Source organism: Desmodus rotundus, chromosome 3, assembly GCF_022682495.2.
Source record: "Desmodus rotundus isolate HL8 chromosome 3, HLdesRot8A.1, whole genome shotgun sequence".
In the NCBI taxonomy this organism is placed as follows: Eukaryota; Metazoa; Chordata; class Mammalia; order Chiroptera; family Phyllostomidae; genus Desmodus; species Desmodus rotundus.
In genome coordinates, this window is record NC_071389.1 from 184942976 (window position 1) to 184970800 (window position 27825).

At 39.6% G+C, this 27825-nt stretch overlaps 1 protein-coding gene across 5 annotated transcripts in view; it reads right to left on the minus strand.

Annotated features, from left to right (window-relative positions):
* Window positions 1–27825, minus strand: part of ANKS1B (ankyrin repeat and sterile alpha motif domain containing 1B) — an 805832-nt gene that overhangs the window by 374566 nt on the left and 403441 nt on the right. For 4 of the 5 annotated variants that reach the window (XM_024579129.4, XM_024579128.4, XM_053921939.2 and 1 more), the window contains exons 13-14: window positions 23863–24449; window positions 21427–21499 (exon numbers count right to left, since the gene is read on the minus strand). In XM_024579129.4, coding sequence (XP_024434897.2) covers window positions 21427–21499; window positions 23863–24449 — 660 coding nt within the window. The remainder of the gene's footprint in view (window positions 1–21426; window positions 21500–23862; window positions 24450–27825) is intronic. The other variant, XM_053921934.2, reaches the window with a different exon arrangement.

Sequence of the window (27825 nt, forward strand, 5' to 3'; positions counted from 1 at the left end):
TGTTTGGACATCCTTGTAATTGGAATGTGGCTCACAATTCACTGAAAGCCGTATCACCATTGTGGGCCAAACAGTAGCCATCACAGTTGCTGTTGCCTTTCAGTGTGCAGGCATCCAATGTACCCACATCGGAATCTCGTAGACGGGTGGGAACAGTAGACGAGCTTTACATCATTGCGAAGCCAACTGCAAAGACCAAGCTTTTAGTTCTTTGATAGTTTCTTTCAGGAAATGCTTCCTCACCAGGACTCTTGGTGGCACAGAGGACAATACTGTGGAGAAGAACTTGGCCTTCAATGACTGAGGCAAAAGGGAAACTACTTAGAAGAGTCAGCTTTAGACCTTGAGAAAATTTTAGAAAAATCTGAACCCATTTATTTTCTTTATATTTTTCTTTATGTATGCCCAAGAATGATACATGATTGTTTAAATGCCTAAGCAAATTAGAGCTCTTTTAGTAAATATAAAAATTCTATGTGATAAAATACCATGTGTCATAGTCAAATTGATATTTTTCTCTGATGCAGTTTATAAAAATGTCTAAGTACACATGGGAAATAATTAGTACTCTGGTTTACCACTTACTAGTGCTGGAACTCTGGGCATGTTTTTAGGTCTCACTGACATTAAAATTCAAAAAATGTGCCTAATAATTGGTATTCTGAAAGCATTAATGACTTATTAAATCATTGCTCTCATTCGCGAGGACTTCATAAACACTTAATGCCTATGTGACCCTTTTGTTCATCACCTACCACCACGAAGTCTGCAGACAATGGTGTCTACAGCTCCTAGATGAGACGTGGCCCCTGGTTCAAATCTCTTCCTGCTTTGCTCTGAGCTCTTCAGCTAAACATGACTGGAAGGAGCTTGCTAAAGCATACCAATATTCATAACGTTGAGTGCTATTGTGTAAATGAAACTTTTCAATACATCATCTTCATAGCGACTTACCATACAGATGAGAACACTGATGTTCTCATGTTCTTGCCCAAAATGCCTCACCTAAGAAGTAAGGAATCTTCATTTAAAAAATTATACTTCTCCCTCTATCCGCATTATCACCCAAGTCTAGTGATCAGACAAGAGTCCCAAGATGAGGGCTCATTTGAAAAGAAGAAAGAGTAACCTGTTAGTGATTAAGTCCTGGTACAGGCACACAGACTTTAAAGAGATAAAGGGACTACCTAGTACCCTGCTCTAGAAGCCATATTGGTACCAAGATGCTAAGATTAACATTTCAAAGCTGCTCAGAAAAGAAGGATGTTTTACTTCTAACTTTTACTTTTGGGGATTTAAAAAAAAAGATTTTATTCATTTATTTTTAGAGAGAGGGGAAGGGAGGGAGAAAGAGGGAGAGAAACATCAATATGTGCTTGCCTCTCATGTGGCCCCCACTGGGGACCTGGCCCATAACCCGGGCATGTGCCCTGACTGAGAATTGAACCGGCAACCCTTTGGTTCACAGCCTGCGCTCAATCCACTGAGCTACACCAGCCAGGGCCCTTTTTGGATTTTTTAAAAATAATTTTTCTCACCTTTCCTCCCCTAGGATTCTTTTACTTCTCTGACCTTGACAGATGTTTCTCCCGAAGTTCTCTGAATTATTATGGAGTAATATGGCTTACTTAAATTTCCCTAGGTGTCTTTATTGAATTCTTTCATAGTATTTTATGGAAAATATCTGATTACTAATTCATAGAACAGATGATTATGAGATTCTCTGCTAAGTGGCTGCCACCATGGGGTTTAGGCTGGAGAGCCTCTGGAATCACACGCTGCCCCGCTGCCCACAGGCTTAGAAGAAAGCAGACCACCTAGACTCCAGATCATGCAGTTTGCCCTGTTCTATCACCTCCTGAACAATTCCTAAAATAAAATGCTGTCCCCAGGCCCCTGGCAAAACTCTTCAGAGGTTTGAAAGCAGAGTATTTTAACACAGAAGTTAAGATCTTCCGTTTTGGAATCAGATTGGGTTTAAATCTCATGGCTTCTGTCTAAATAACCTTGTTCTCTCTGTCTTCTGTTTTATAGTCTGTAAAGTGGGGATAATAACAATGACCTCACAGAGCATTTGTGAGGAATACATGAATTAATATAAGTAAGGTGCTTAGAACAGTGCCTGGCTCATATTAAGTGCCTCCTTAAAAAGTTAATTACCTATTTCTCTTAAAATTAATAGTCAGTGAGAGTCCTGTGGAACCTGGTGTAAAATACCATGGCATGTGAAAGGTTCCATGCACCTCATAGGCATTTTCTGGTCCATGTATGTAAATGCTCATGTACATAAAATCACATGAAACCATTGTACTTAGTAGTATGCTTCCTCTAACTAAGCTTGGATGATGAGTAGACCACACCCCATGGAAATGTCTTGAGTGACCAGATGATTCTCTCAAGGAAGAGAATCCTCGTTAGAGGATTTGGTAGTTACAGGCAGAATAAGCTCCTGGATGAATTACAGAATGAGTTACCAGTGAACAGATGCACTGCGGGTTAACGTCCCCCTTAGTGTGTCTGAACTCGAGACAGTTTTCTTCCTCATGATGGGCTCCTGATCTCTCTTTTCTTAGAGAATTTACTTTAGAAAACTTACCATTGTAAGTTCTTTCTCTGCCTTTTTGACATTCAAATCTCCTAGTCTCTTGCTGGTTTTTATAACCCAGCAAAGTCTTTCCCAAGAAACTGGAAGCCATCCCTTGGAAATGTAGTCATCAAAGAAGATATTGCCCTAATCTCCCAAGGCTCTGTGGGAGGGTAGGAGTCTAATTTCAATAAGCACAATTAGTAAACACAGATGGTCTAATTACACTGACCAATCTTCCCCCATAACTGTCCTTCAGTACTTTTCCAGTAGCTCATGCCAGCATTGAAAACCCTCCCACCTTTGTTTCAGGGGAGCTGAGTTCAATCTCTCTCTGTGCAATAGTCCTAAATAAGTCTTTCTTGACTGTTTAGCTGCATCCAGTGCAATTTTTCTTTGAATCGGTAGGTAGAATACAATTGTGAAACAAATGTTTCTAGGCATAAAAATGGTGATGATATAAAAGTGGAAATAAAAAATAAAAGAAGCACCTTGTCCTCCCTCCCCCAGCTGCCTGCCAACAAAGAAACAGACCAACAAACAAAACCAACAAACAAGATTTTGCTTTAGAGTAAAAGGGTAGGAAAGAAGTGAACTGTAGGGGGCACTGAGTGTGGCTCAGATTCAAGCAGAAGATCAATTAGAGTCCTTACGAAGACGTTGCAATATATGTTCACTTCTTAGAAGTTGGGTGGGCTTTGAGAAGACTGGAGAAAGTCTCAAAGTTACAGACCTTTGTGAGAAAATACACAAAAAGATTTTTCTCACAATGGCAGGTAACTCAACTCTCCAGGGAATGCCTTGTTTTCTAAAGCTCCTCGTGAAGACCAGCCGTCTAAAGGCCTAGGAGAGCGCACAGATCTTCCGCCTGCCTAGAAAGCCTCTCTCGGAGATGCCAGGCTCTGAGCACAGCTGTCAAGTAGGAAGAAAATCCTGGCTGAGGTCTGAGTCTACAGAGCTGAGGTCATTCACATGCCCTGCGAGGATACATTAGGCATCTTGGAGTCTTGATGAAACAGAGTGGTAGTGGGTGGTGTTCAGACATTTTTTAAAGTAATGGATCACCAGCATGAATTTACTGGGTAGGAAAACATGAACTCTGAAACTGGATATTAAGATACATTGTAAAGTGCAAATAGTTAAAACAGCGTGGTGCCAACTGAGAAAAGATACAGATACCTAAGCGAAACACAAGAGAAAATGAATGAAACAATACATCATTGGACATCAATGTATATACTAAACATGTATCTCGGCTCATTGAGGACCACTGATTAATTAAATGATGTAAGGGCGATTGAGCAGTCATCTGTAAAGGTAAGAGCTTCCCAAATGGAACAGAGGCTCTGTATTTTTCTCTCAGAGACTTTGGTGATATGTTTAGCACTAATTGTCAGTATGAAAACATTCAAATCCAGAAATCAAAATCTGGAGTACTCTCTGGAGTTTAGGAAATCTTCTTGAAATTCTTAATTCTTCATCAATGCTTATATTTTCTTTGCCTACCAGCATTTTAACTCCCTCAAGATTTATGTATGTGGGCACACACATATATATGTGGAAAGGATTGAAAATAAAATATTTTTTGAAGTGTATTTGCCTTTTTCCTGCAAGAGGCCTCATAGTTTCCATGAGATTCTCAAAGCAATTGGTGACTGAGAAAGGGTTAAATATCAGTAAGTAACGGCCACTATCTCTCACAGACACTGCTTCCCTTTTGCTACACCTACTAATGTTTAGGTTGTGAGTTTTCCTTCGGTCTGGATGACCGAGACAGCAGCATAGTTGACCTCCCTATGCTTCACACTATGTACTTAACCAGCCCATTGTTGGTATAATCATTTTTAAAATAACCTACAGCCTACTTTATCAAGGTTTTTGAGGTGAGTTTGACTGTAGGATGAACAACAATTACACTGTAATCATGAATATTCTTTTTTCTACTAGTACATTAAATTGCCTAATTTATTATATTCATAGAGTAAACAAATTTTTCTTTAATATATAAAACTGAATTAGAAAATCTACTTTACTGGTCACTTCTTCAAGAAGAAAAGTTTAATTAAAAAAATATTTTTAGAAAACTTCCAGAGGGTGAACGGTCTCATTGAGTATGTACCTATAAACTGCATTTAATTGCCTGGAGAGAAAAATGAACACAACCACCTTTAATTTAAAAGTAAAGAGGTTTCGAGGAAGACAACATCATAAAAACTGTCAGACCTTTACCGGTTATAAGTGCTTTCATATAAATTATTTCATTTAATTATAACAAGAAGAAACTTATTCTCATTTCAAAGAATAAGGAAATGAAAGCTCAGAATGATGAAGTAACTCGTCCAAGTCTACACAACAAATAAGAGGAGGAACTTGGACTCTAATTTACATTTTCCAATAATTCTCCAGTCTCATTGTCATGTAATTTTTGTGATTTCATTAAGTACCTCTGAAACCTTGGTACTCAAATCACCCAGTGACACTTTAGAACCATTGTTGTTTACATGACGGAGAAAGCCGGAGGTCACAGGTAGGAGGGCCTTTCCAGAGGCACCACCTCATCACTGCACACCTGGCTCTGTATGAATCGTGGGTAGAATAGACCGCTTTCCCCTGCATTCTAACAAAAGCACTGTTGCTAATCTAGTTGTATATCTCTTACAAAGTAACCCCTGAGGAAAATTCCTTCTAGAGTTTCAAGATTGGAAGAGTTCCTTTCTCTGCATGACAATAATATTTTCCCTACAATGACAATTCTGTAGCCACTTTTGATTTTTGTTGCAGAGAAGCTCAGAGCCAAGATGTATGCTTAGTAGCAGTCATTTTTAGTTTAGGTTTGCTGGAGTCTTTTCCTTTTTGTCCCTTTTAATTTCTTTCTCTTTTAAGCTATTTGGTTCATTTTGAGGCAGGAGAGACAGAAGTTAGGGAAAGCTCCTGACAGTTGGAGTAAAGCAGCAGGAACGAACATCACCAGCAGGTAAGCCCTGAGGCCGGAGCCCCTCACCAGAGCCCCTCACCAGAGCCCCCCACGATCACAGGGAAAGAGTTTATGGCAGGAAATTACCATGGCGGTCACAGAAGTCAACAATGAGAACTGGCTAGAACCAGATCAATCCAGGATGGAGTAAAAATTGACTGGAACATGACTCCAAAGCTCATTATACCATCATTATAATGACAATTGACACCACAAGTAGAAGGGGGACCAAGCAGGACAAATGCCATGAAACTTCCAGAATGGACCATATCAGGAGCAAGACCCCCTCCCAACCAGAAGGGAAAGACAGAATTTGGTGGCAAAAAGCTCGGGAACAACCCACCCCAGGAAACACATAAGATCCCGAGAACTGACTGTGGCAGGGCGCACAGCTCGCGAGTTCACCCGCGACTCAGAGTCGTGCTTCTGCATCTTCACAGAGGTGCCCTGGGAGGCGTGCAACCACGGAAGCAGGCGGCATCCGAACCCCTGGTCCTGTCTCCAGGAACCTGCAGCCTAGCCGCCAAGCTTGCCCTTGCTTTCACTCAGTCTTGTGCTTAACTCCTTTCCTGTGTGAAATCAAGAACCTGCAGGTCATGGAGTGTTTAGGAGCCCCATTTCAGGTCCGCCTCTGGTGACAGTGTCTTTTACTATTGTTTTAATTGGGTTGTATTTTACTGTAATTATATATTTTATTATAAGCATTCTCAAGCCTTTTTTGAAGATAGGCAGAGTATAAAAACACAAAGTCTCACCCTAAGTAGTAACTCTAGCAAGGATATGAGCATTCCTCCTTTGAAAAAATAACAAGAATATACCAGGCACAAGTAGTATCTAAATACTTGAGAAGCTCACATAGAAGAAATTTTTGTTGTAAGTGCACAGGGTAATAGAGTCCTGTTTTGTCTCCTTTATTCTTTATTTCTATTTTATTGTTGTAAGAACACTTAACATGAGATTTGCTCCTTCTTAATGAACTTTTCAATGTACAGTACAATATTGGGAACCATAAGCACAATGTTGTAGAATTTCTTCTCCTGGCACAACCAAAATTTTACACTCACTGAACAGGGACTCCATTTCTCCCTGCCCCAGCCCCTGGCAACCACCATTCTATTCCCTGTTTCTACAAGTGTGGCTATGGTGGATGCCTCATATGATACAGACTAAATGCTAGTGCCCCTTCAATGTTCTTCTGTTGCGATCTAATCCCCAGTATGATGGTTTTTGGAGGAAGAGCCTTTGGGAGGTGATTAGGTCATGAGGGCAGAACCTTCATGAATGGGATGAGAGCCCTTACAGAAAAATCCCAGGGGTGTCCCTTGGCCCCTTCTGCCCTGTGAGGACACAGTGAGAAGACCATGAACTGGGAGGTGAGTCCTCATCAGACATCCAACCTACTGGTGCCTCAATCTTAGACTTCCCAGCCTTCAGAACTGTGATTAATAATTTGATGTTTATTATGAATACCCAGTCTGGGCATTCTTTTAGAGAACCGTGAATGGACTAAGCCATAGTGCAGTAGAATTATGCAGTTTTTATCTTTCTGTGGTTACTTATTTCCTAAGCACAATGTCCTCCAGGCCAACAGGTACATGAAAAGATGCTCGATGTCACTTATTATCAGGGAAATGCAAATCAAAAGCACAGTAAGATTATAACCTCACACCTGTTAGGGTGGCTATTACACATATTTTTTTTAAATGTTGGTGAGGATGTGGAAGAAATTGGAACCCTTGTGTACTGTTGGTGGGAATATAAAACTGTGCAGCTGCTAATGGAAAACAGTATGGAGGTTCCTGAACAAATTCAAAGTCAAAACTACCATATGATCCAGCAATCTCACACGTGGATACATATCCAAAAGAACTGAATTCGGATCTCGAAGAGAGATCTTCCCACCCATGTTCAATGCAGCATTACTCACACTAGCCAAGATATGGGAGCAACTTAGATGTCCATTGATGGATCAATGGATAAAGAAAATGTGCTATATACACACAATGGAATATTATTCAACCTTTTAGAAGGAAATTGTTTCTTTACTTTTATAATAAAGACTTGGTGTCTCCATAAGAAGCACTTCATATTTCAGCAACTGTAGGTGATAAGGTGTTTGGTATTGTATGTTATACTTTTATTTAAAACTAAGTTTTGGTATTTCACTTATGCTTTATGTTTATGTACATTTGGTATAATACAAAGAGACAATGGTGAAATTGTCTAAGGAAATTAGTGGTTGATACATAATTGTATCAAAAATTCATACAGAAATGAACGTGTATATATCTCACATACATAATTATGTCACATCTACAATTCTGATTATTGTAGAAATATAATCCACATGTCACACATACATATAAGCACGTACATATTTTCCAAAACAATGGCCACACAGAGGAAATCAGTAAGTAGGAACAACACTAGGGAAATGTTCTTCATGGACTGATTAATCCTAAAAGAGGAACAGAGAACTGCCTGAGAAGCTAAGAGGTGAACCCAAGGAGGTCTAAACATTTTTTAGCACTGTTGAATAAAAACAAATCCAGACTTAGGCAAGGAGAGACTTAAAAGGATTACAATAGGGCCAACACTCCTCCCTCAGGATTTCCGGGCATCTCAAAGTCAAACAGAGAAGACCTTTTCTTTTATAAGGAGGGCTAAGCAGGACTCACAGGAACTTTAAGGGGAAATGGAACAAGCAGGTGGAGCCTGGCAGACAGCAAAGAGCAAGGTGGTAGAACAGGAAAGGTTTCTCTCTGATCGGCAGGCTCGAAGGGAACTGTTAGGGTAGGTGGTCTGGCCTGCTTTTTAGTCATTGCTCAGATGCGGGGCAAGCCAAGTGCAGCAGCCCCTGGAGAGGAGAGATGTGGCTACACTTCAGTCCGGCCAAGTCCATGGGTAATAAATGGGCAATTGTGAGCACTTAGTACATGCACCCTAATGAAAAGCGTACACAGTTGAAATGTTAACTACATTTTTCTACCATTAAAAATTTTCATAAGGAGTTTAGTAGATTCAAGAAGTAGGCAAAGTATACCAAAGGGGGGTAGGATCAAGGGTGGGAAGTGGGAATGGCCAAGGTGGGGAGGAGTAGTGGGGGGAAAACGAAGACAACTGTACCTGAACACCAATAAAAAAATGTGAAAAAACATTTTTTTAAAGTATACTATAGTAGTCCTGCCTTATCTGCAGGTATGCTTTCTGCAGTTCAGTTACCTGCAGCCCAACTATATTAAATGGAAAATTCCAGAAATAAATAATTCATATGTTCTAAATGGCACACTGTTCTTTCTGAGTAGCGTGATGAAATCTCATGTTGTCCTGCTTCATCCCACCCAGGACATGAATTGTCCCCTTATCCAGTGTCTGCATGTACTACCCACCTGTTAGTCACTCAGGAACGTCTCGGTCATCAGGTCCATGGCCGAGGGATCTCAGTGCCTGTGCTCAAGTCACCCTTATTTTAATTACCAATGGCCTCAAAGCACAAAGGCAGTGATGTTGGCAACCTGGATGTGCCAAAGAGAAGTGTAAAGTGCTCAATTTATGAAAAGGTAAAAGTTCTTGACTTAATAAGGAAAGAAAAATAACTGTATGCTGAGGTTACTAACATCAAATAAGAACAAGTCTGCTGTCTGAAAAATTGTGAAGCAGGAAAAAAAGTCTTAAAAATGTTTTTAAATCCTCAACTGAGGATAGGTTTATTGATTTGAGAGAGGGAGGGAGAGAGAGGGAGAGAAACATCAATGTGAGAAAGAAACATTGATTGGTTGCTTACTGCATGTACCCTGGGAAATGAACCCACAACCTAGGTATGTGCCCTGACCTGGGATTGAACCCTCAACCTTTTGTTGGTGTAGGAGATGATGCCATCTGGCCAGGACAAAAGAAATTCTTGCCAGTTTTGCTATTGCACTTCAAGCTGTAGAAATTAAGGCCACAGTGTGACTAGTTAACACAAAAAAGACATTAAATTTGTGGGTGGAAGACATGAACAGAAAATGTGTTCTGACTGACTGAACAGCAGCACCAGAAAGTATTGAGCCTTGTTGTAACTGTTTATCATAGGTATGTATGTGTAGAAAATAACTATACACACACACACACACACACATATGGTTCAGCACTACGAATGGTTTCAGGCATCCATTGGGGGGCTTAGAATGTATCTCCCGTGGATAAGGGAGGGACTACTGCATCAGAAATTCTGCATATATTCCCATTCACATCACTAAAGTACACATGATTTCAGTAGGTCGTTTAAGTCTGACAAATCAGCATATGATTTATTAAGACAGCTAAGATGCTTAGGAGAGAGTCAGTTTTGTATACAGTAAAAGCAAAGAACTTATCTTAAAGGCATATATCAATTAAAGTATGCATTTTTGTATTAATATATTTAAAAAGCATTGTAAAATGAGAATCTGGCAACATTCCTAGAAGAACCCAGTTGAGTTACACATACTTGAGATTTATTGGTCATTTGTCCTTCAGAAACTAAGAAGTGGAAAGCTTTAGAGGACGGCATTCTGCCAAAGCATAACCCATTAAATGAGAGATAAAAGTATGAGTCACAGAATTACAGAGTTGGAAAGAATCCTGTGCCACCTTTTCATCTTCGAATAAGGAAACCGAGGCTAATTGTGAGGTGTCATTTCCAAGTCGCACAGCAAGTTAGTGCAGAGGGCAGAGCAGCAATCGGATCCGAGCTCTTTTCCTCTCTGAGGGTGAACTTCCCAAGTGCAATTCTGTTTCGTAGACTGATTATAGAGACAGGGTAAAGCGATGATGTATGGTTGAATGAGAAAACAAATTGGAGACAAATGTATATAGCATGATTTAAAACATAACAGCTATCTATCTATCTACCTACCTACCTACCTACCTGTCTCCTGTGATCACATATAATTGGAGAAAAGATTGGAAGCACATACACCAGGCTAACAATGACTATTCACAGAAGGGATAAAGCAAGGGGATAAGAAGAAAATGTAATAAAATAGAAGTGTTTGAAATGGTATATGAAAAAAAGATTGCAAAATTGTATCTATAAGATTGTTAATACATAGAAACTAAATGTGCACATAGACAGCGATGAGAAAGTCACTAGAATATGCATGCAGACCAGAACATGGACAAGGGAAAAAGTCATTTTGGTCAGGAGTTGGGAAGATATTTTAAAAATCGTGTAAGTTATTTTTAAGTAGTGTTTTCAGAAATATGAAAATCTAAAAACAAGTCAAATGAATCCCTTTTCTTTTTTTTTTCAGGCTGTAAAACAAATTAAAACTTTATTTGGAGTATTGAAGGATTCGAATACAAACAAGGAAGACTGAGCAAGCAATCCAACTGCACACTGGAGAGAAGAACAAAGGAAGGCGGGGCTTATAAAGGCAAAACCCTCAAAATGTCATTCTTCCATGCAAATGAAGGATTCTGCTAGCTTATCAAGGATTGATTGAGCCCAGTATGCAAACCATGGTGTGAAGGTACAAGGAAGGAAGGTCCATAGAGGTTCAGGTAGCAGCTGTTGTTCCAGGATGTTTATGGCTGGGCCTTGAGCTGAGTTTAGCAACAGGTTTAGCAACTTAATAGCAGCTCTGAGAACTGTGGCACAAGGTGTACCTCACTTCCTTAATAGCCTCCTGACTATTTTAAGGGACTCCCTTAGCAACGTTTATTCCATTTTATTATACTGTCTTTTTTTTTGATATATTTGATTATACTATTACAGTTGTCCCATTTCCGCCCCTTCACTCAACTCCATCCTGCCCACCCCCTCCCTTCCACATTCCCCCCCTATAGTTCATGTCCATGGGTCATACTTATAAGTTCTTTGGCTTCTACATTTCCTACACTATTCTTACCCTCCCCCTGTCTATTTTCCACCTATCATCTATGCTACTTATTCTCTGTACCTTTACCCCCCTCTCCCCCTCCCAATCCCCTATTGATAACCCTCCATGTGATCTCCATTTCTGTGGTTCTGTTTCTGTTCTAGTTGTTTGCTTAGTTTTCTTTTGTTTTGGTTTTAGGTGTGGTTGTTAATAACCGTGAGTTTGCTGTCATTTTTACTGTTCATATTTTTGATCTTCTTTTTCTTAGATAAGTCCCTTTAACATTTCATATAATAATGGCTTGGTGATGATGAACTCCTTTAACTTGACCTTATCTGAGAAGCACTTTATCTGCCCTTCCATTCTAAATGATAGCTTTGCTAGATACAGTAATCTTGGATGTAGGCCCTTGCCTTTCATGACTTGGAATACTTCTTGCCAGTCCCTTATTGCCTGTAAGGTCTCTTTAGAGAAATCAGCTGACAGTCTTATGGGAACCCCTTTGTAGGTAACTGTGTCCTTTTCTCTTGCTGCTTCTAAGATTCTCTCCTTCTGTTTCATCTTGGCTAATGTAATTATGATGTGCCTTGGTGTGTTCCTCCTTGGGTCTAGCTTCTTTGGGACTCTCTGAGCTTCCTGGACTTCCCGGAAGTCTATTTCCTTTGCCAGACTGGGGAAGTTCTCCTTCATTATTTGTTCAAATAAGTTTTCAATTTTTTGTTCTTCCTCTTCTCTTTCTGGCACCCCTATAATTCAGATGTTGGAACGTTTCAAGATGTCCTGGAGGTTCCTAAGCCTCTCCTCATTTTTCCGAATTCTTGTTTCTTCATTCTTTTCTGGTTGGATGTTTCTTTCTTCCTTCTGGTCCACACCATTGATTTGAGTCCCAGTTTCCTTTGCATCACTATTGGTTCCCTGTACATTTTCCTTTGTTTCTCTTAGCATAGGCTTCATTTTTTCATCTGGTTTTCGAACAAATTCAACCAATTCTGTGAGCGTCTTGATAACCAGTGTTTTGAACTGTGCATCTGATAGGTTGGCTATCTCTTCGTTGCTTAGTTGTATTTTTTCTGGAGCTTTGAAGTCTTCTGTCATTTGGTCCTTTTTTTTTGTCTTGGCGCATCTGTTAAAGGGGCGGAGCCTTAGGTGTTCCCCCGGGTGGGGTAACGCTGGTCGCTGCGCTGTGACACTGTACCTGGGGGAGGGGCTGAGAGGGAGCAATGGCGCCCGCTCCACTCTCAACCTGATTGTAATCACTCCCTCTGCTACCCACAATCAAATTGAGCCCCTCTGGTGCTGGTTCCCGAGTGGGTGGGCCTGTGCACACTCTAGACCCCTGTGGGTCTCTCCAACGATCTCTCGTGTGAGGCTGGGAGTCTCTCCTGCTGCCTCCCCAATCCCCACAGGCATTTTCAAACAGAGGTTTGAGGCTATATTTCCCCCACGCTGGAGCCCTGGGTTACTAGGTCTGCTTCGCTCCCCGCCGTTCGTCCCGGTTTATCTGTGTGCGAGTGTGGGGCCGCTGGGTGCTACCCGCCACTCTGCCTGCCCCGTTCTCCACCACTCTGAGTCCGGCCCTCTTGGTTTATCTGTGTGCAAAGTGGGGCCACAGGGTCTGCTGGTGGTCGGACTGCCTGCGCTGTTCGTCCCACACACCGCCAGTCTGGGTCCCGCCCGGCCACGTGAGTCCTCTCCACCCCGGTGCCCGTCTCCGCCCCTCCTACCAGTCTGGATGTATGTTTCTTTTTTATCTCCTTGGTGTCGGACTTCCTGGCCATTCGATTTTCTGTCAGTTCTGGTTGTGCGAGGAGGCGCAGTGTGTCTACCTACGCCGCCATCTTGGTTCTCCATTATGAATCCCTTTTCTAAAGCCATTCAACCACACCTGTTTAAACTCAAATCTGATAAAAAAAAGACTTAGTTACATTCTTATTCACAGTATTCGTTGGGAAAGCCTTTAATTATCAGCATTGATACCTGTAACATTTTATGTTTTACATATAAATGTTTAGCTATATGTGTTTATATATATGCCTCCATATAAATATATATATATATATTTAAGTAGGCATCTACTTTTTATTGAATGGTGTGCACAATGGAAATTAATGTACATATTTACTGTAAAATTTACAGGAAATTTAGCAAAGCAGAAAATAAAAATCAGTGATAATCTTATCCAGAGATATCTACCACTAACGTTTTTGCATCTGTCCTTCCAGATATTTTTATATATGGGATTCAAAAATGGGATTGTAATTTACTTTATCTCTTTTTTTTTTTTACTTAGTTAATATACTATGGCTATATTTCCATGGTAACAAATACAAATGCAATATCATTTTAAATTAGATAGTTAACATTTCATCATAGAAGATTGTTAATTCATTTTACAAATATTCTCTTAATGGTTATTCGGTTTGATTTTATTGTTTAAATGATCATAATGCTGAACTGACCATCTTTACAGATACATTTTTTGCTCTGGTCCTGTTGCTTTCTTAAGAAACATTCCTGAGTGGTATTGCTGAGTACTATTGATTTTAAATGTCTAAAACATTTCATTTCCTAACTCTCCCAAAGTCTATGCTTGTGTAACAAAAACACTAGGAGATGAGAAGCCTTTCGTGATCGGGACAGTGTGCATCACAGACACAACCAGCATAAGCTGCACAGCTTTTCTCGTGGGTGAGTGGCCCATGTTTTCACTTAATTCTTCACTATATTTTAGGAAAACAAATTTGCACCTAAGAGCACTCATTATGATGATCCATAACTCATGAAGGTATAGCATCTATACTTCAAATTATTCCTAATTATTTTTAGTTCTACTTTCTTACTAGTATGAAGTCATTAATGGGGAACTTTGTAAAATGCACTGACATTTAGATAGTAATCATTCAACTATTTTTAAAGTGTCTACAAAGAAGACTCTTTGCGACTGTTTCAACTTTATGTTGAATGTGCAAGGGGTAATATTCTATCAAAAATATCATCCAGAGCCCTGGCTGGGTAACTCAGTTGGTTAGAGCATTGTCCCAATACACCAAGGTTGTGGGTTTGATCCCTGGTCAGGGCACATATAAGAATCAACCAGTGAATGCATCAATAAGTGGAATGACAAATTGATGTTTTTCTCTCTCAAATCAATAAATAAAATTAAAAATATCATCCATATCCTGAAGCGCTCATATACAAGGGTGGGCAAAAGTAAGTTTACTGTTGTTTATACAGAAAATCATACAATCAATAATAAATGATAATAGAAGAATAAACTCTGTTTTGTCTACTCATAACTGTAAACCTACCTTTGCCCACCCCTGTGTATTTGAAATAATGAGCTAATATCCATCCTTTGTTTCCTTGGAAGTTTTTTTAAAATAGAAAAATGGATGAAAGAAATGTCATCTATTATGGTCTACTATGTACCAGGAATGTAGTTGACTACTTTCTCACGTAGTAATTCCTTAGATATTCCCAGTGATACTGGGGAGAGGTAGATATTATTTGTTATAGCTGCTTTTTGTATGAAAAAGTGAGGCTTAGGTTGACGAAATAAGTTTCACAAGGTCCCAGTGCAGGTGGATATTGAAACCTATGTCTATGTAGGTAACATATTTTGCCTCAGAAAATAAGTTTTTACTAATTTGAGCTTCCCAGTGATAGACTATATTGTCTCTGAAAGTAGTGCGTTTATCACCATGGGAAATATGGAATCAGATGGTTGATCAGGCATGAAAGGTGTTATGGAAAGTATTCCAGTACAGGTGGAAGACAGTATTTGCTCACTTCTCTAGGCTTCATCTAGAAGGTTAAATATTTTGTTGAACTGAAAACAACAGACCTGTTATAGTTATTGATGTTAGGCCACAGAATGATACTCAACTATTTCATACTTAAGAGAAATCTAATTTCACATATGAATATTACTTGTAATTTCAAAACTGGAGGATCTCAGCCATATTCTAATGAATGAAATCTACATTATATAGGTTATTTTAGTTTTAAATGATTATGTATTTGGAATGAAATAAATTTTAGTCTCTAAGTGCTAAGAACACCATTGTTTGGTTGATTAAACACTATCTCTTAAAAAATATTAGTTAACTCATGCTAGGCTAACGATGACTATAATTCACATTCCTATATAGCTATTCTATTACTCAGGGATTTCTTAGATTTAATCTACCTAAAAAATAACTAAGTCACTCAGTGCAGTGTTATATAAAATGATAACAAAAATAGTGTGATTTAGACAAAATAGTATGCTTGTGTGCTAACATATTCCCCTCCCACTTCCCCCAGTTGGTTCTATTAAAAATAGTGTTGTAAGAAGAAATAAAAATCAAAATAAATTATGCCTATTGCAAAGCATTTCACAGAAAGGCTTTAATGTGCAATTTAACAGCTCGTGGAAAAAAGAATATTACTGGAGGTAGGGAAACTTCTTCCTCTGAAAAGAAGTGAAACCCAGGTCATTATTAGCATTTATTTTAGGCATTCACTCTTGAGAAGTAGAAGATATTCAGAGCTGGGATCCATTGAAATATATGACCATGTGGCCTGTGCTTGGGGTTTGAGCTAAAGCCTTCCATACCAATAGTTGAGCTTTGCTAAAAGGAAGTGATTGTTTCTACATGCAACCCCACCCCCACCCCAGAGGGCTCCCCTTAGTGCACGTATGACTTGAACTAAAGACAAAGAGGCAAAGAGCTGGCTTCTGCTATTCTGATTAGGCAGTATAGTTTCTTGAAAGGAGTATGATCTTCAGGAAGAAGAAAAACTACCTTTGAAGCAGCCGTCTCAGCAAGTTACCTAAATTTTTGAGCCTTTCTTCATCAATAAAGTTGGTCTAATAACACATCACCAAGTTATTTTGAGGGCTAAATGCAAAAATGTTCACAGGAGTAAACTGCACAGCATCTGACACACAGTAAGAATGGAACACATTTCGCCCTCTTCCCTCTTTGTCATTTCTGTAATAGAGTAACTCTGGGAAACTGTAAATACATCTTTAAAAAGTGTTTTCCTAGAGTTTGAGAAATGATCTTCCCATCAGCAGTCTCAGCAGGAGGACAGCTATCGGCTGCATCGGTAGCAAAGTACTTCCTGATGCAGATCCAGAGCTAGATGAGCACAAATCAGAGGCCTGGAAGCAAGGCCTCTGTGAGGGAAGAGCATCTGCGGGAGCTGTGGAGACAGACGTCTGCCCCAGCCAGCCCTTCTTCGGGAAAGGGCCATGTGAGCTCTCTCTGTTCCTGCAGACCAAGGAGAAGCTGGGCTTAGGCCAGCAGGAGAGGGAACACTGCTCTGCTTTAGTGAGTTCCTAAATTCCCAGAAACTCTTCGTGCAGGGTCTCCACAGCTACAAAAGACTCTAAATTCTAGCTTGACCCTCAGACTCTTGGAGGAAGAAGAGCGACAGCTTAGTAAGTGGGGTTGTGGGTCTAAAGTGAGCTACTGTTTTTAGAGCTATGCATTTTCCAGCAAATGGCTTAGGAATTACCGGTACTCTTTATCCAATGCAGACAGTGTAGCCTACGATAAAAACCCTTTAAAAATTCATTTTAATAGCTTTCATTTATAATTAAAATTCAGACGGAATTCATATATTGGCAAACATAGGTTTTTAAAAGATAACACTGTGGAATACTTCTCCTTGAATACAATTTAACCTTAAGTGTAAGAAAAAAAACCCAGCCTTAAAAAATAACTTAACTAAACATGTTTTTTCCATTCATGTACTTGAGATCAATCTAATACAGTCCATACACCTGAAGTCTGTTTAGTGCAACAGGAGATTATTCAAACCAGTTTAGAGACAGGAGGGTGTTTAGAAGATTATCTGCCACCCCTGTAGTGGGAAGTCCAGGCGCTTGACCACTCTGCCTATTTGCTGCTGTGTAATGACAAACAAGTCCTCTGGAGCCAATCATTACCTCCCCTTTACTTACGTGATCCTCAGTTTCATCAGGAAGATCACTGACCTGATTCTTAGTATGACAATTTGAAGCAGTACTTCCAATGAGCATGGTAAATTTTCTAACTTGAAAGTGCTTCCTTATGATACAAGGACAATGGTGAAGAAATGAAACTTCTGAAAAGACTCCACAGGAAAGCACCTTAGAATGTGAGTCATTGTCTCTCAATGTCGATCCTCACTGATCAAAAACACAATCAAGATTTCCCAAGTATCTTCCTGCGTGGCGTGCACCCTAACTGGCAAGACAGCCATGCATACGTGGATAAGATGCAAGAGAATGTATATTTATGGATCACCTGGTACGCTTTAGGCTGGAGTAGTACAACTGTGTAATTTAGTCTTGCAGCGGTCTTATGAAGTGACTGTACAAAAAAATCTGAATTTATAGGTGAGGAAGTTGACATCAAAGAGATCACAGAGCAAAGCTGGGATCTCAATCCAAGTCCATATAACTTCAAGACTTCTTCTCTGAAAAAACTCGTACACATGGGATTTCATGATTATGCAGAATGTACTATGATGTCACATATGCGACATCACCCAATAATAGGATGTTCTACATAACACGAGGTATTCAATATAATTGCATCCTACTGCCAATGCTAGTTCACTTGGCATTTAAATCTGATCTCAAGTGAGGAACTGGAAATTACGTTTGTGAAAATTATGCTTTCATACTATTCTGAGTGAGAACCGAAGGGACTGACCTGAAAATAAATCCAGAAAATTTTATTTATTTTTATTTCTGTCTTAGTCCTGGACAGTTGAGGTTGCTGGATAAGGTTCAAACTAATTACGTAATTGCTGAGGAAACTTTTTAAAAAAGAAGACAGTGGTTTCTATGAGTGGAAGCAGTTATATGATTCATAGAGACAGCTTAAACAGGAGTAAAGGTGAGAGTGCCCTAAATCCCTTCTTGGTCCAATGAATGTTTTGTTTGCAAAATATCTGAAATTGCAAATGTGCAGGTTGAGGGAAAGGCAGGCAAAACCACTAAAACAAAATGGGCAAGGGCATGTAAAATTAAACGGTGATTTTTGATCCTTCATGTATTTCCATTGCTCCTAATCACTTTCCGAGGTTTCTAGTAACAAACATCATAAATGCTTACAAACCCACACAGTTCTGTTAAAGACATAGTACTTGGCTCTGTGGCCTTCCAGCCAAATTCCAGACTGTGGCAAGAGTAGTTTCCTCTTGCTCATTCTTAATGTACCTCCTATTGATTTCATCGCATATCACTTTTTTGTCGTTAAGCAAAAAGAGGACACTCAGATTTAAGAAAAATAATTTAGACCATTTAAATCAATACATTCTAAATCTTTCTCTTTTCTTTGAGAGGGTACCCTGCAGTTTTATGCTCTCTTTTAGTAACTACTCTTCTCTGGTGCCACTTAACTGTTGGGCTTACTACTTACTACCTGTATTACAGTTGACACACTACAATTCCAGGGAATACAAAATATTTAACGTGAAGACCATGAGACCAGCCCACATCATAAAGTTATTGAGGAAAGGGCTGGTGATGTGCATGTGTCTTTTTTTCATGTGTCTTGATGTGCCTGCGGTATCAAACACAACATCTCCCTCATGGTGGGCAAGGGGGAAGCTGGACCATAATGCATATCTACATGCGTCAGGCTCTCCATGCATTCCATTGCACCTGTCAACCGTTATTCAATATGAATATCCCCATGTCTGGTGGTGGAGAAACCGAGCAGAGCTAATATTTGAATTCATGTTGGTCTGGCTGTTCATTTCACCATGCTATCTCCCAGCCACACGCAGTATCTGATATCTTATTTATGGAAAGCCTTCTTCACTGGGTTGTCACCCCTCTAGTTCTGTGCAGCCTCCAGAAGCAAAAGCCTGCAGCCCAGGAAAGTTGTAATTCACAAATGACTTAATGGCCAACTGGAATGCCAGCTGTTATGGTCAATTGCATAATTAGTATAGATTAAGAGGTCAAAATTAAGGCGTATACAGTACCCGGTCTTAGGGACTGAGTCTCTACTTTCATTTGCATCATCGCTGTAGTAAAATAGTAAATAAAGGCAGCGGACAGGATGGCAGCATGAAAGGTGGAAGGAGAAGAATTAAGGGAAGGTAATCTGTGGGTTTGCTTACCATTAAAATGCCCCACAAAGGCAGCCTTGCCTGAGTGGCATTTTGAACATATACCCTTATTTTCATTATAATCATGTTTATAACCATGTCACAACTTTATGGTACCACGTGAATGAAGAGTTTCAGAACCTTAGAGTAATGTTCAAAGTCACCTAAGTCTTCCAACAGAGAAGTACCAGATCTCTGCTTGAACATTCTCAGTACCAGGGAATTTACTACGTAAAAGAAAATAAATTCTTACTTTTACATCAACCAAAAATTGGCATTCCTTTGGTTAACTTGAAATTATTCTGTAAGCACATCTGAAAGAACTATGTGACAATATACAACCTTAGGCTAGTTCTTTGCACACTAGAAAAGTCTTTGATGTCCATCAGCATTTCTGGGTAAGGCACCTGGTGACCAATGCTGTCACTGAACTAGTATCATACTTGAAGCGTCACTAAACATATGAATTCTGGTACTTTTCCAGAATGCTTCAGTTTTCAACATCTAAAATAATTATGCATTTCATAAAAAATTATTTAACCTTTTAAAAAAATATTTTATTTATTTACTTTTAAAGAGAGGGGAAGGGAGGGAGAAAGAGAGGAAGAAACAGCAATGTGCAAGAGACACATTGATCAGCTGCCTCTCACCCACCCCCAACCAGGGAGCTAGCTTGCAACCCAGGCACGTGCCCCGACCAGGAATTAAACTGGCAACACCTCAATTCACAAGCCAGCACTCAATCCACTGAGCCATATCAGCCAGGGCTGTTTAACCTTTTTAAAAATTATCATTTAATTAGTATGGGGACCAGTCATAGTAGAATAATTTAAGTTCTTACTGGCCCCAGCACATATGAAAGGAATGAGGTGCTCCTACAAGAGTCTCATTTAGACCTGAATATTTCCTCCAGTGACTGAAACCCAAGATTTCAATGTCATTTCTTATCCATCGAGGCCTGGCACCCCACAGGAGAACCATTCGCCAACTTACCTGTGCTCAAGAGTCACTTGGAGTGCTGTTTAAAAGGCCCGTCCTTGTGACTAGGTAAAAGGCCACAGAATCCCATAACTGTGTGCCCTATGATATATTCAGGCTTTTCTCACACAAATCTTAATCTTATTATTTCTGCAGAAACATCAACTAGTACTGCTAACTTAACACAAGTTGTTCTGGGAGCATAGAAATCACCTGTTTTAACTCCAAACTCTATAGACCTGCTCAATCTACAGTTACACCTCTACTTAGTGGCAGGATAAAGATGGAGACAGATTTTTTGACTCTTTCCAGAATAGTAGTTTCTTTAGTATGACTATTATTACTACTTTTTTAGGTATTTTACATCATCCATCAGTATTAAGCAAAGGTCTTCAGAGAAAGTTTCACATGGCCTTTTACCCTGAGTACTCTTTTAGTTACTGTGAAGAAAAGAATATTCATAAGGGTAATATATTAAATAGTCTGCAAAAGTGACTATTTGTGAGACACCTTCTAGGTAGTCTAGAATACACAAAGATAAGTAACACATAGTTCTTGCTATACTGGAGCTTACAACTTAGAAGTTGTTAATCATTTTTGCCAGGATAAATGGGACATTTCATTGAACGAGCAATGGTAGTATATTAAGTCAGCATTTTCTATAATACTTTGAAGTGCTTTAAAATTAGCTCTACCAAAAGTTGAAACTCCATTAATGTTAACGGGCATCGTAACACAGCACATGTGAAAAAATATCTCAGTTTGTTAAATCAATATACTTATAATGGACATTGTTTAGAGCTCATGGCTGTTTGATACGAGTAGCAGGAAATCATTTACAGGTGCTATTATTACGATAAAACATAAAACTATCTAAAAACCTTCTACCATTTTCTAGCCAGTTCTTGAGCACATTTATCCATTACAACATACGGGAGAGGTCTCCTTACTTGTGGTCTCACCATTCATTTCTCTGAGTTCACTGCTAATTCCAACATCTATCGAGCTCATTATTTTGTCAATCTGCAAGAAACAAAAACCACATAAGTGAATTATTATATTCATTTTTGGTGTCGCATTTTAAAATGACTTTCAAATGCCAGAAGACTGTATAGGGTGGGGCGAAAGTAGGTTTACAGTTGTGAGTATGCAAAAATACAGCATTTATTCTTGTATTATTATTTATTAATTATTATATTATTTTCTATATGAAAAACTGTGAATCTACTTTGTCCCACCCTGTATTTTTCTTGGTATTATTACCCCTGCAATACCACAATTAAGAGACTGACAGAGAAAGGTTAAAGGGAAGCAGACATCTTTTGAATTGCTTTTAAAAATATAAACTGTTTCCTTTTCTTAAGCTTTCAAAATCAACCTGACTTCCTTTGTATTTCCTAAAATAAACTTTGGACCTACATGGGTTAGTAAGTAAGGAACAGTTATTCTTTAAACTCAGAAGGGAGAGGGCTGAGAATAAGTTCATGTGAGGACCTCTATCCTGTAAGGCATGTATCTCATCTGAGGGACGAAGGGTTCAGTTTGCAGGCACGGCCACTGGAACCAAGTTCTTACCAAATGGTTTGACCAATCACAAGAATTGAGGCATGAGAACAACTTAATTCTAGGAGAGAAGTTAAATGTCCATTAATCCTACCTCTTCCCAGAAATAACTTCAAATGTTATTCACAGAGTTAATAAAGAGAAGTAATGGTTCCATATAAATTTTTGAAATGTTTGTTCTATGTCTGTGAAATAAGTCATTGGCATTTTAATAGGGATTGTGTTGAACCTATAAATTGCTTAGGGTGGTATGGACATTTTGATGATGTTAAACACCAATTCAAAAGAACCTATGCACCCCAGTGTTCACAGCAGCACAATTTATAGTAGCCAAGTGCTGGAAGCCACCTAAGTTCCCATCTCTGAGTTTGATCTCACCCAGTAAGTGAGTGGATCAAAAAACTGTGGTATATTTACACAATGGAATACTACACAGCAGAAAGAAGGAGCTTCTACCCTTCACAACATCATGGATGGAATTGAAAAGTATTATGCTAAATGAAATAAGCCAGGAGGTGAAAGACAAATACCATATGATCTCACCTATAAGTGGAACCTAATCAACAAAACAAACACGTGAGCAAAATAGAACCAGAGACATGGAAATAAAGAACAAACTGACACTAACCAGAGGGGTGGGGGAGGGAGATAATGGAGGAAAAAAGGGGAAGTGTCACCTAGGAACATGTACAAAGGACCCATGGACAAAGCCAAAGGGGAAAGGATTGAGGGTGGGAGGTGGAGATGGGTGGGGCCGAGAGGAATGGTGGTGGGGCAAATGGAGACAACTGTACCTGAACAACAATAAAAAAATTAGAAAAAGAAGTAATGAATAGACTGTCAATCTAGTAGCATGGGATTTACAGGAAGAAATGACCTTCAAAGGTTTAGCCATTAGTGGTTTAATCCCCTACTCATCATCCTAGCATCCCTAGTAAGGCAACAGGTTTGAGAAAGGGCAATATGTTTCATTTTGTTCACCCTGACCCGGAAGCAGAGAGACTGAGTGATTTTCCCCAAACGGCTCAATTTGGAATGTCAATATCAGAACCATTTCCCTTTCTAGTTCTCGGAATGCTATGGTGATCTACTGTGTTTCAAAGCCCAATCCAACCGGCAGTCTTCTGAGAGACAAAGTATGACATCTTAGAATGAAATGTCAAGGAGACTGCCATCCGTTCTCTGAAGAAATTCAAGGAAAAGCAAGAGCCGTTATCATTTTATGACGTAGTCCTCCTTGGGGACAAAGGATGGTATTTCATAATCTTACTAGGGCCCTTACATTCTGAGCAATTGTGTGAAATTAAAGACTTTGTCTTTAGGTAGACCTTAAATTGGGGATACTCAACCCCAACACATTTTTTCTTTAACATTTCTCTGACAGTTGTAAAAGGGAAATATTCAGTAATTTGTAAGATTATAAGGAGAGTCTCTGAAAACACACTTTAAAAAGGGGAGACGAGCTAACGAAGAGGTTAGCAAGTAGCAAAATGATATGGAGCAGCGAAAGCACAAAGACTTCTCTCCATGTGTCGGCTGCACGGGCTAGGAGGACATAATGTGAACATTCCCTTGTACCTCATAGCTACTTATGACTTCTGCTTGATATCAATTTCCATGGAAACAATAGATTTCTCCACATGTGTTTGTTTTTACTCTCGCTGTGAAATTATCATGTATCACCCCTAGAACCTCTCCCTTCCACTTGGAGCTGTGTGTTAATTTTTTTTTCTTTTTGCCTCTGAAAGACTTAAAAAGCTGAAAATCCTCCCCCCAAACCTTCCTCGACTCCAAAGCCTTAAATAAAGAAGAACAAGGCTTACTTCTTCCCATTCAGAAGTGAAGGATGGCGTTCTTTCAGAATTCCCTTTAGAACTCTGTTCAGCTGTTGAAGATTCCTTCCAGTTAACTCTTGATGTTTTCTCATTTGAAGGGTAGGCAATGAGATCAGAATCTGATTTAGACACATTTTTTGACAAATGCATGTCAAGCAAGGCTTTTGGCAATGACCTTATTCTCCCCAGGGTACAGGCCCTTTCCACAAATCCCCCTGTGTTCACAATCCATTGGTCCCCATTCCGGGACCCACTCCTAGTTGTTCTTGTACCAACAATGGTATGGTTTTCGACTTGGTTCGTTTTTTTATGAAAAATTGTCCTACTGACCACTTTGGGTTTAATTTTCTTTACCAAAGGTTCTGAGTTATTTTCTACTGGAGACTGCTTGAAAGGCAAAGGACTGTTTGCCAAACTGACTTCCTCTTGTCTTTCACGTTCATCTCTTTTCCCATAGAGATGAAATGGATTTTCAGGAGACTCACAGGCTGGAGAGGATCCATGGAGAAGGCCTGCAAATTGCCCAGGATCATATTCTTTGGGGGGATCACTTTCCTCCTGTTGAGAGAGGTCATCTGCAAAAGAAAAGAAGGATGTCAGGACACTTGTTTATAAAGGACTCCGAAGCCCAGATAGAATAGCAGTGCCCTTTCGAACTTGTGTTATATTTAGATATTTGATTTATTGCTACACAATGACATCCTCACTTTCTGAAATCCCCACGACTCTACAGTGCTGCATATAAAACAAATGTGGGCGTGTGTCCCAAATCGTCCTGATGTAGCTTAGGGTGCATTTCAAAGGTATGAATCGGGTATTGAGTAATTGCATACCCTTCTCCCTTGTCCCCTGGGGGGTGTGTTTTATATTAAATAACAAAATTGGGTTTTCTTGCCATGAGAAACCCACATCCAAACCCTCACAATAAATGAGTCACTGTTCAGTAGGACATAAGGCAGGTAAATCAAGGTCATGCACAAGACATCCCTCTGCCCTTCTCCCAGCAAATACATCCATAAATGAAATCTCGGTAAGAAGTATTACTAGGAAGTAATTTAAGGTTCATAATCCTAACAGTGTTACTTTAAGTATAAAATTAAGAATAATTCTACACAGATTATGTAGTTAAGACAAAAAGGATTTGCTCAGGCTTGGCACAGACCAACAACGTGACCCAGCGTCACTAAAAAGCAAGACTCTTTTACAAGAAGCTGATGTGGAGCTGTTAATGCAAAGCTCCTCTTTTTCTTTCTTCTCTGAAGTAATATTAGTTATTTTTGGATTTCTTCAGGTCTTCAAAAATGTAATGCATAAAGGAAACCAAAGAATGCTAATTTGTATCATGTTACATTTTTTCTAAGATAAATCATAAATGTTCTCTGAAATTTAAAATACGACATGCTTTTTAGTGACCTAATTTGTGTTTTAAAGATACCGTGTAAAAACTTGGCCAAAGAATTTAGCAAAAGAAGTCAGTTAACTTTTTTGACTGGTCGTTTTCATTCATATAGCTACATATTTGCTACAAAATTACCCAATAAGCCCATAACCCAATCCTGTGAATAAAATACTGTGTAGTCGCTGTGGTAGACAACGACCACAGAACCAAAGTTGACTTGCTGACCCACAGAACCAAAGTTGACTTGCTGACTCATACTTTAAACAAGTTAGCTATTGTCACAAACCCCAAATACCAAAGTTTTTACAAATTAACAGGTAATATTTAACAGGTATATGCTCTTTATGAGGTAGTTAATTAGGGATTATATTTACATCATCTCATTTGCCCTCATAATAATCCTGTGAGATGATTAATAATTAACATGATTTTCTGATAGAAGAAAACATGGCCAGAATATTGAATTCACATACTTACACAAATCAGCAACCACGACAGATATTTGCCCAGAGGATGCTACAGACAAATTGGTTCTTTATTGAATTTGGTTCCAGGTCCTTGGACTATTCTCCCCCTGGGAGTCAACGGAAGCATATCCCTAGACTTCACCCTTGTTCTTGTTTGGCTTTTCCAAACAGAAGGTGTCCCTCTGCCCAGACCTATCACAACAGTGTCCTGAGAAGGAAGACAGAAGGGAAGATGGAAGGAGGAGGAGTCTAGGGGATACGAGTCTAGAAGAGAGACAGCTCGTACCCATCCAGTACTATTCTAGTCACTTTATCTCCCCGCAGAAACTCTGTCTCTGTCCCGTGTAGCAACACTGCGTCTTTGACAAAGCCGCATTTTGGTTTCCCCTTGCAGCAGGGACCCTTTTTAAAGTAGAATAGTGGGTGGGGAGTGAGGCAAGGCAGCTTTGAACTCTAGAAAAGCTAGTGTTTCTGGCCTATTATGTACATTTTCTAGAAGTCAAAGTTAACACAACTTAAATTGCTGCAGTTTCCCGGCCAGTAAATTAAGCTGGGATTCAAATTAAGGTCTATCATATTCCCATACCTGATTGTCCTGAAAAATATTTTACTATTAAGGTAAAAGAATAATCTAGGGTTCAAGGTTAAGCGAGTAGGCTCTTTGTGAGGAAGGACATACTTCTCTTGTTTATGACTGTTCCTGGAATTTGGGATGACTGGACTATAAGATTATTTTCTGCTTCACGGAAGTAAGCTTATGCTATGAGCAAATAAACCTGGCATCTGTTCCAATTTATTTTCTCTTTTTTCTTCCTGGGCTACTTGGCTCCCCACCGTGCTTTACAACATAAGCAGGTTGGTATGGAATGACACTAATGGGTAAATAATTGTACATGGAAGAAGGAATTCTGAAAAGGAAGTTTAGAATTTTATTTTGAAAGTTGCTGAGAAGGCTAAAGAGTTTGCGTTTCAAAGGAAAACGGAAGAGAATCAGCCTACGTGAGAAGGAGATTCTGTAAACCTCAGTCAAAAGATTTCTGACCCCGTTCATGATAATCAGACTTTTAGGAACAGAACACTACAGTTTCCGGTGATGATCAGTTCAGAGCCCCTCTGTGGTTTGACAGAAATGACTAGAATCACCACCGCAAAGTGCCTTGTGTTCTCCAAGTCCTCTTGTCACAAGCAGGCACTTCCCTAGTCAGAGAGAATTTAGGGAGCTTATAAGGTTAGTATACCAGTTCTTTTATTTTAAAGACTTTATTTATTTATTTTTAGGGAGAGGGGAAAGAAGGGAGAAAGAGAGGGAGAGAAACATCGATGTGCAAGAGATACATTGATCCGTTGTCTCTCAGGCGCCCCTACTGGGGACCTGGCCCACAACCTAGGCATGTGCCCTGACTGGGAATTGAACTGGAGACCTTTGGTTCACAAGCTGGCACTCAATCCACTGAACCACACCAGCCAGGGCTGAATAACAGTTGTTAGCATCATGACAGTTGCTAACGTTTTTGCTGAGAGTTATGAAAAGGCAACTATTTTTTTTACTCCAGTGGCCAAACTCTAAGGATTACTCAAGTCAAAGACAAAGCAAAGTTGACATGAACCCTCCTGAAACGCAGGGTTGGTGGACTGACTGTGGCAATGGCCCCGGACTGCAGCAGCTGCTGCAGTCATTCCCCCTGATGGGGGACTCAAGAGTTGGAAAATTTTAGTTCAAGGTAATAGTTGATAAGCCTAGTAGTTAATGCATGTAAAAGCTACTGTTTCAGGAACTGCAGGTACGGCCCACCCTGACTCTAGGAGACCATAAGCAATTGACCTGCGTGCTCCAGCAGAGGCCATAAACAATCAAGGTGGTGTCTGTGCCACTGTGTTCCAGGAAGAGACAGTCTGCCTCCCAGGACACAGGACACAGATGAAGAAAATGACCAGTTAGCAGATGAAAGGTGTTAGGGAAATTGCCGGACTGCAGCTTTTATCTGATTAACCTCTTTCCTGAATTCCAAATCCTTACCTACACGTTTTTCTCTTGAATTCCAAATCCCTTACCTACACTTTTGGCCCCTTATAAAACAGGCTGGC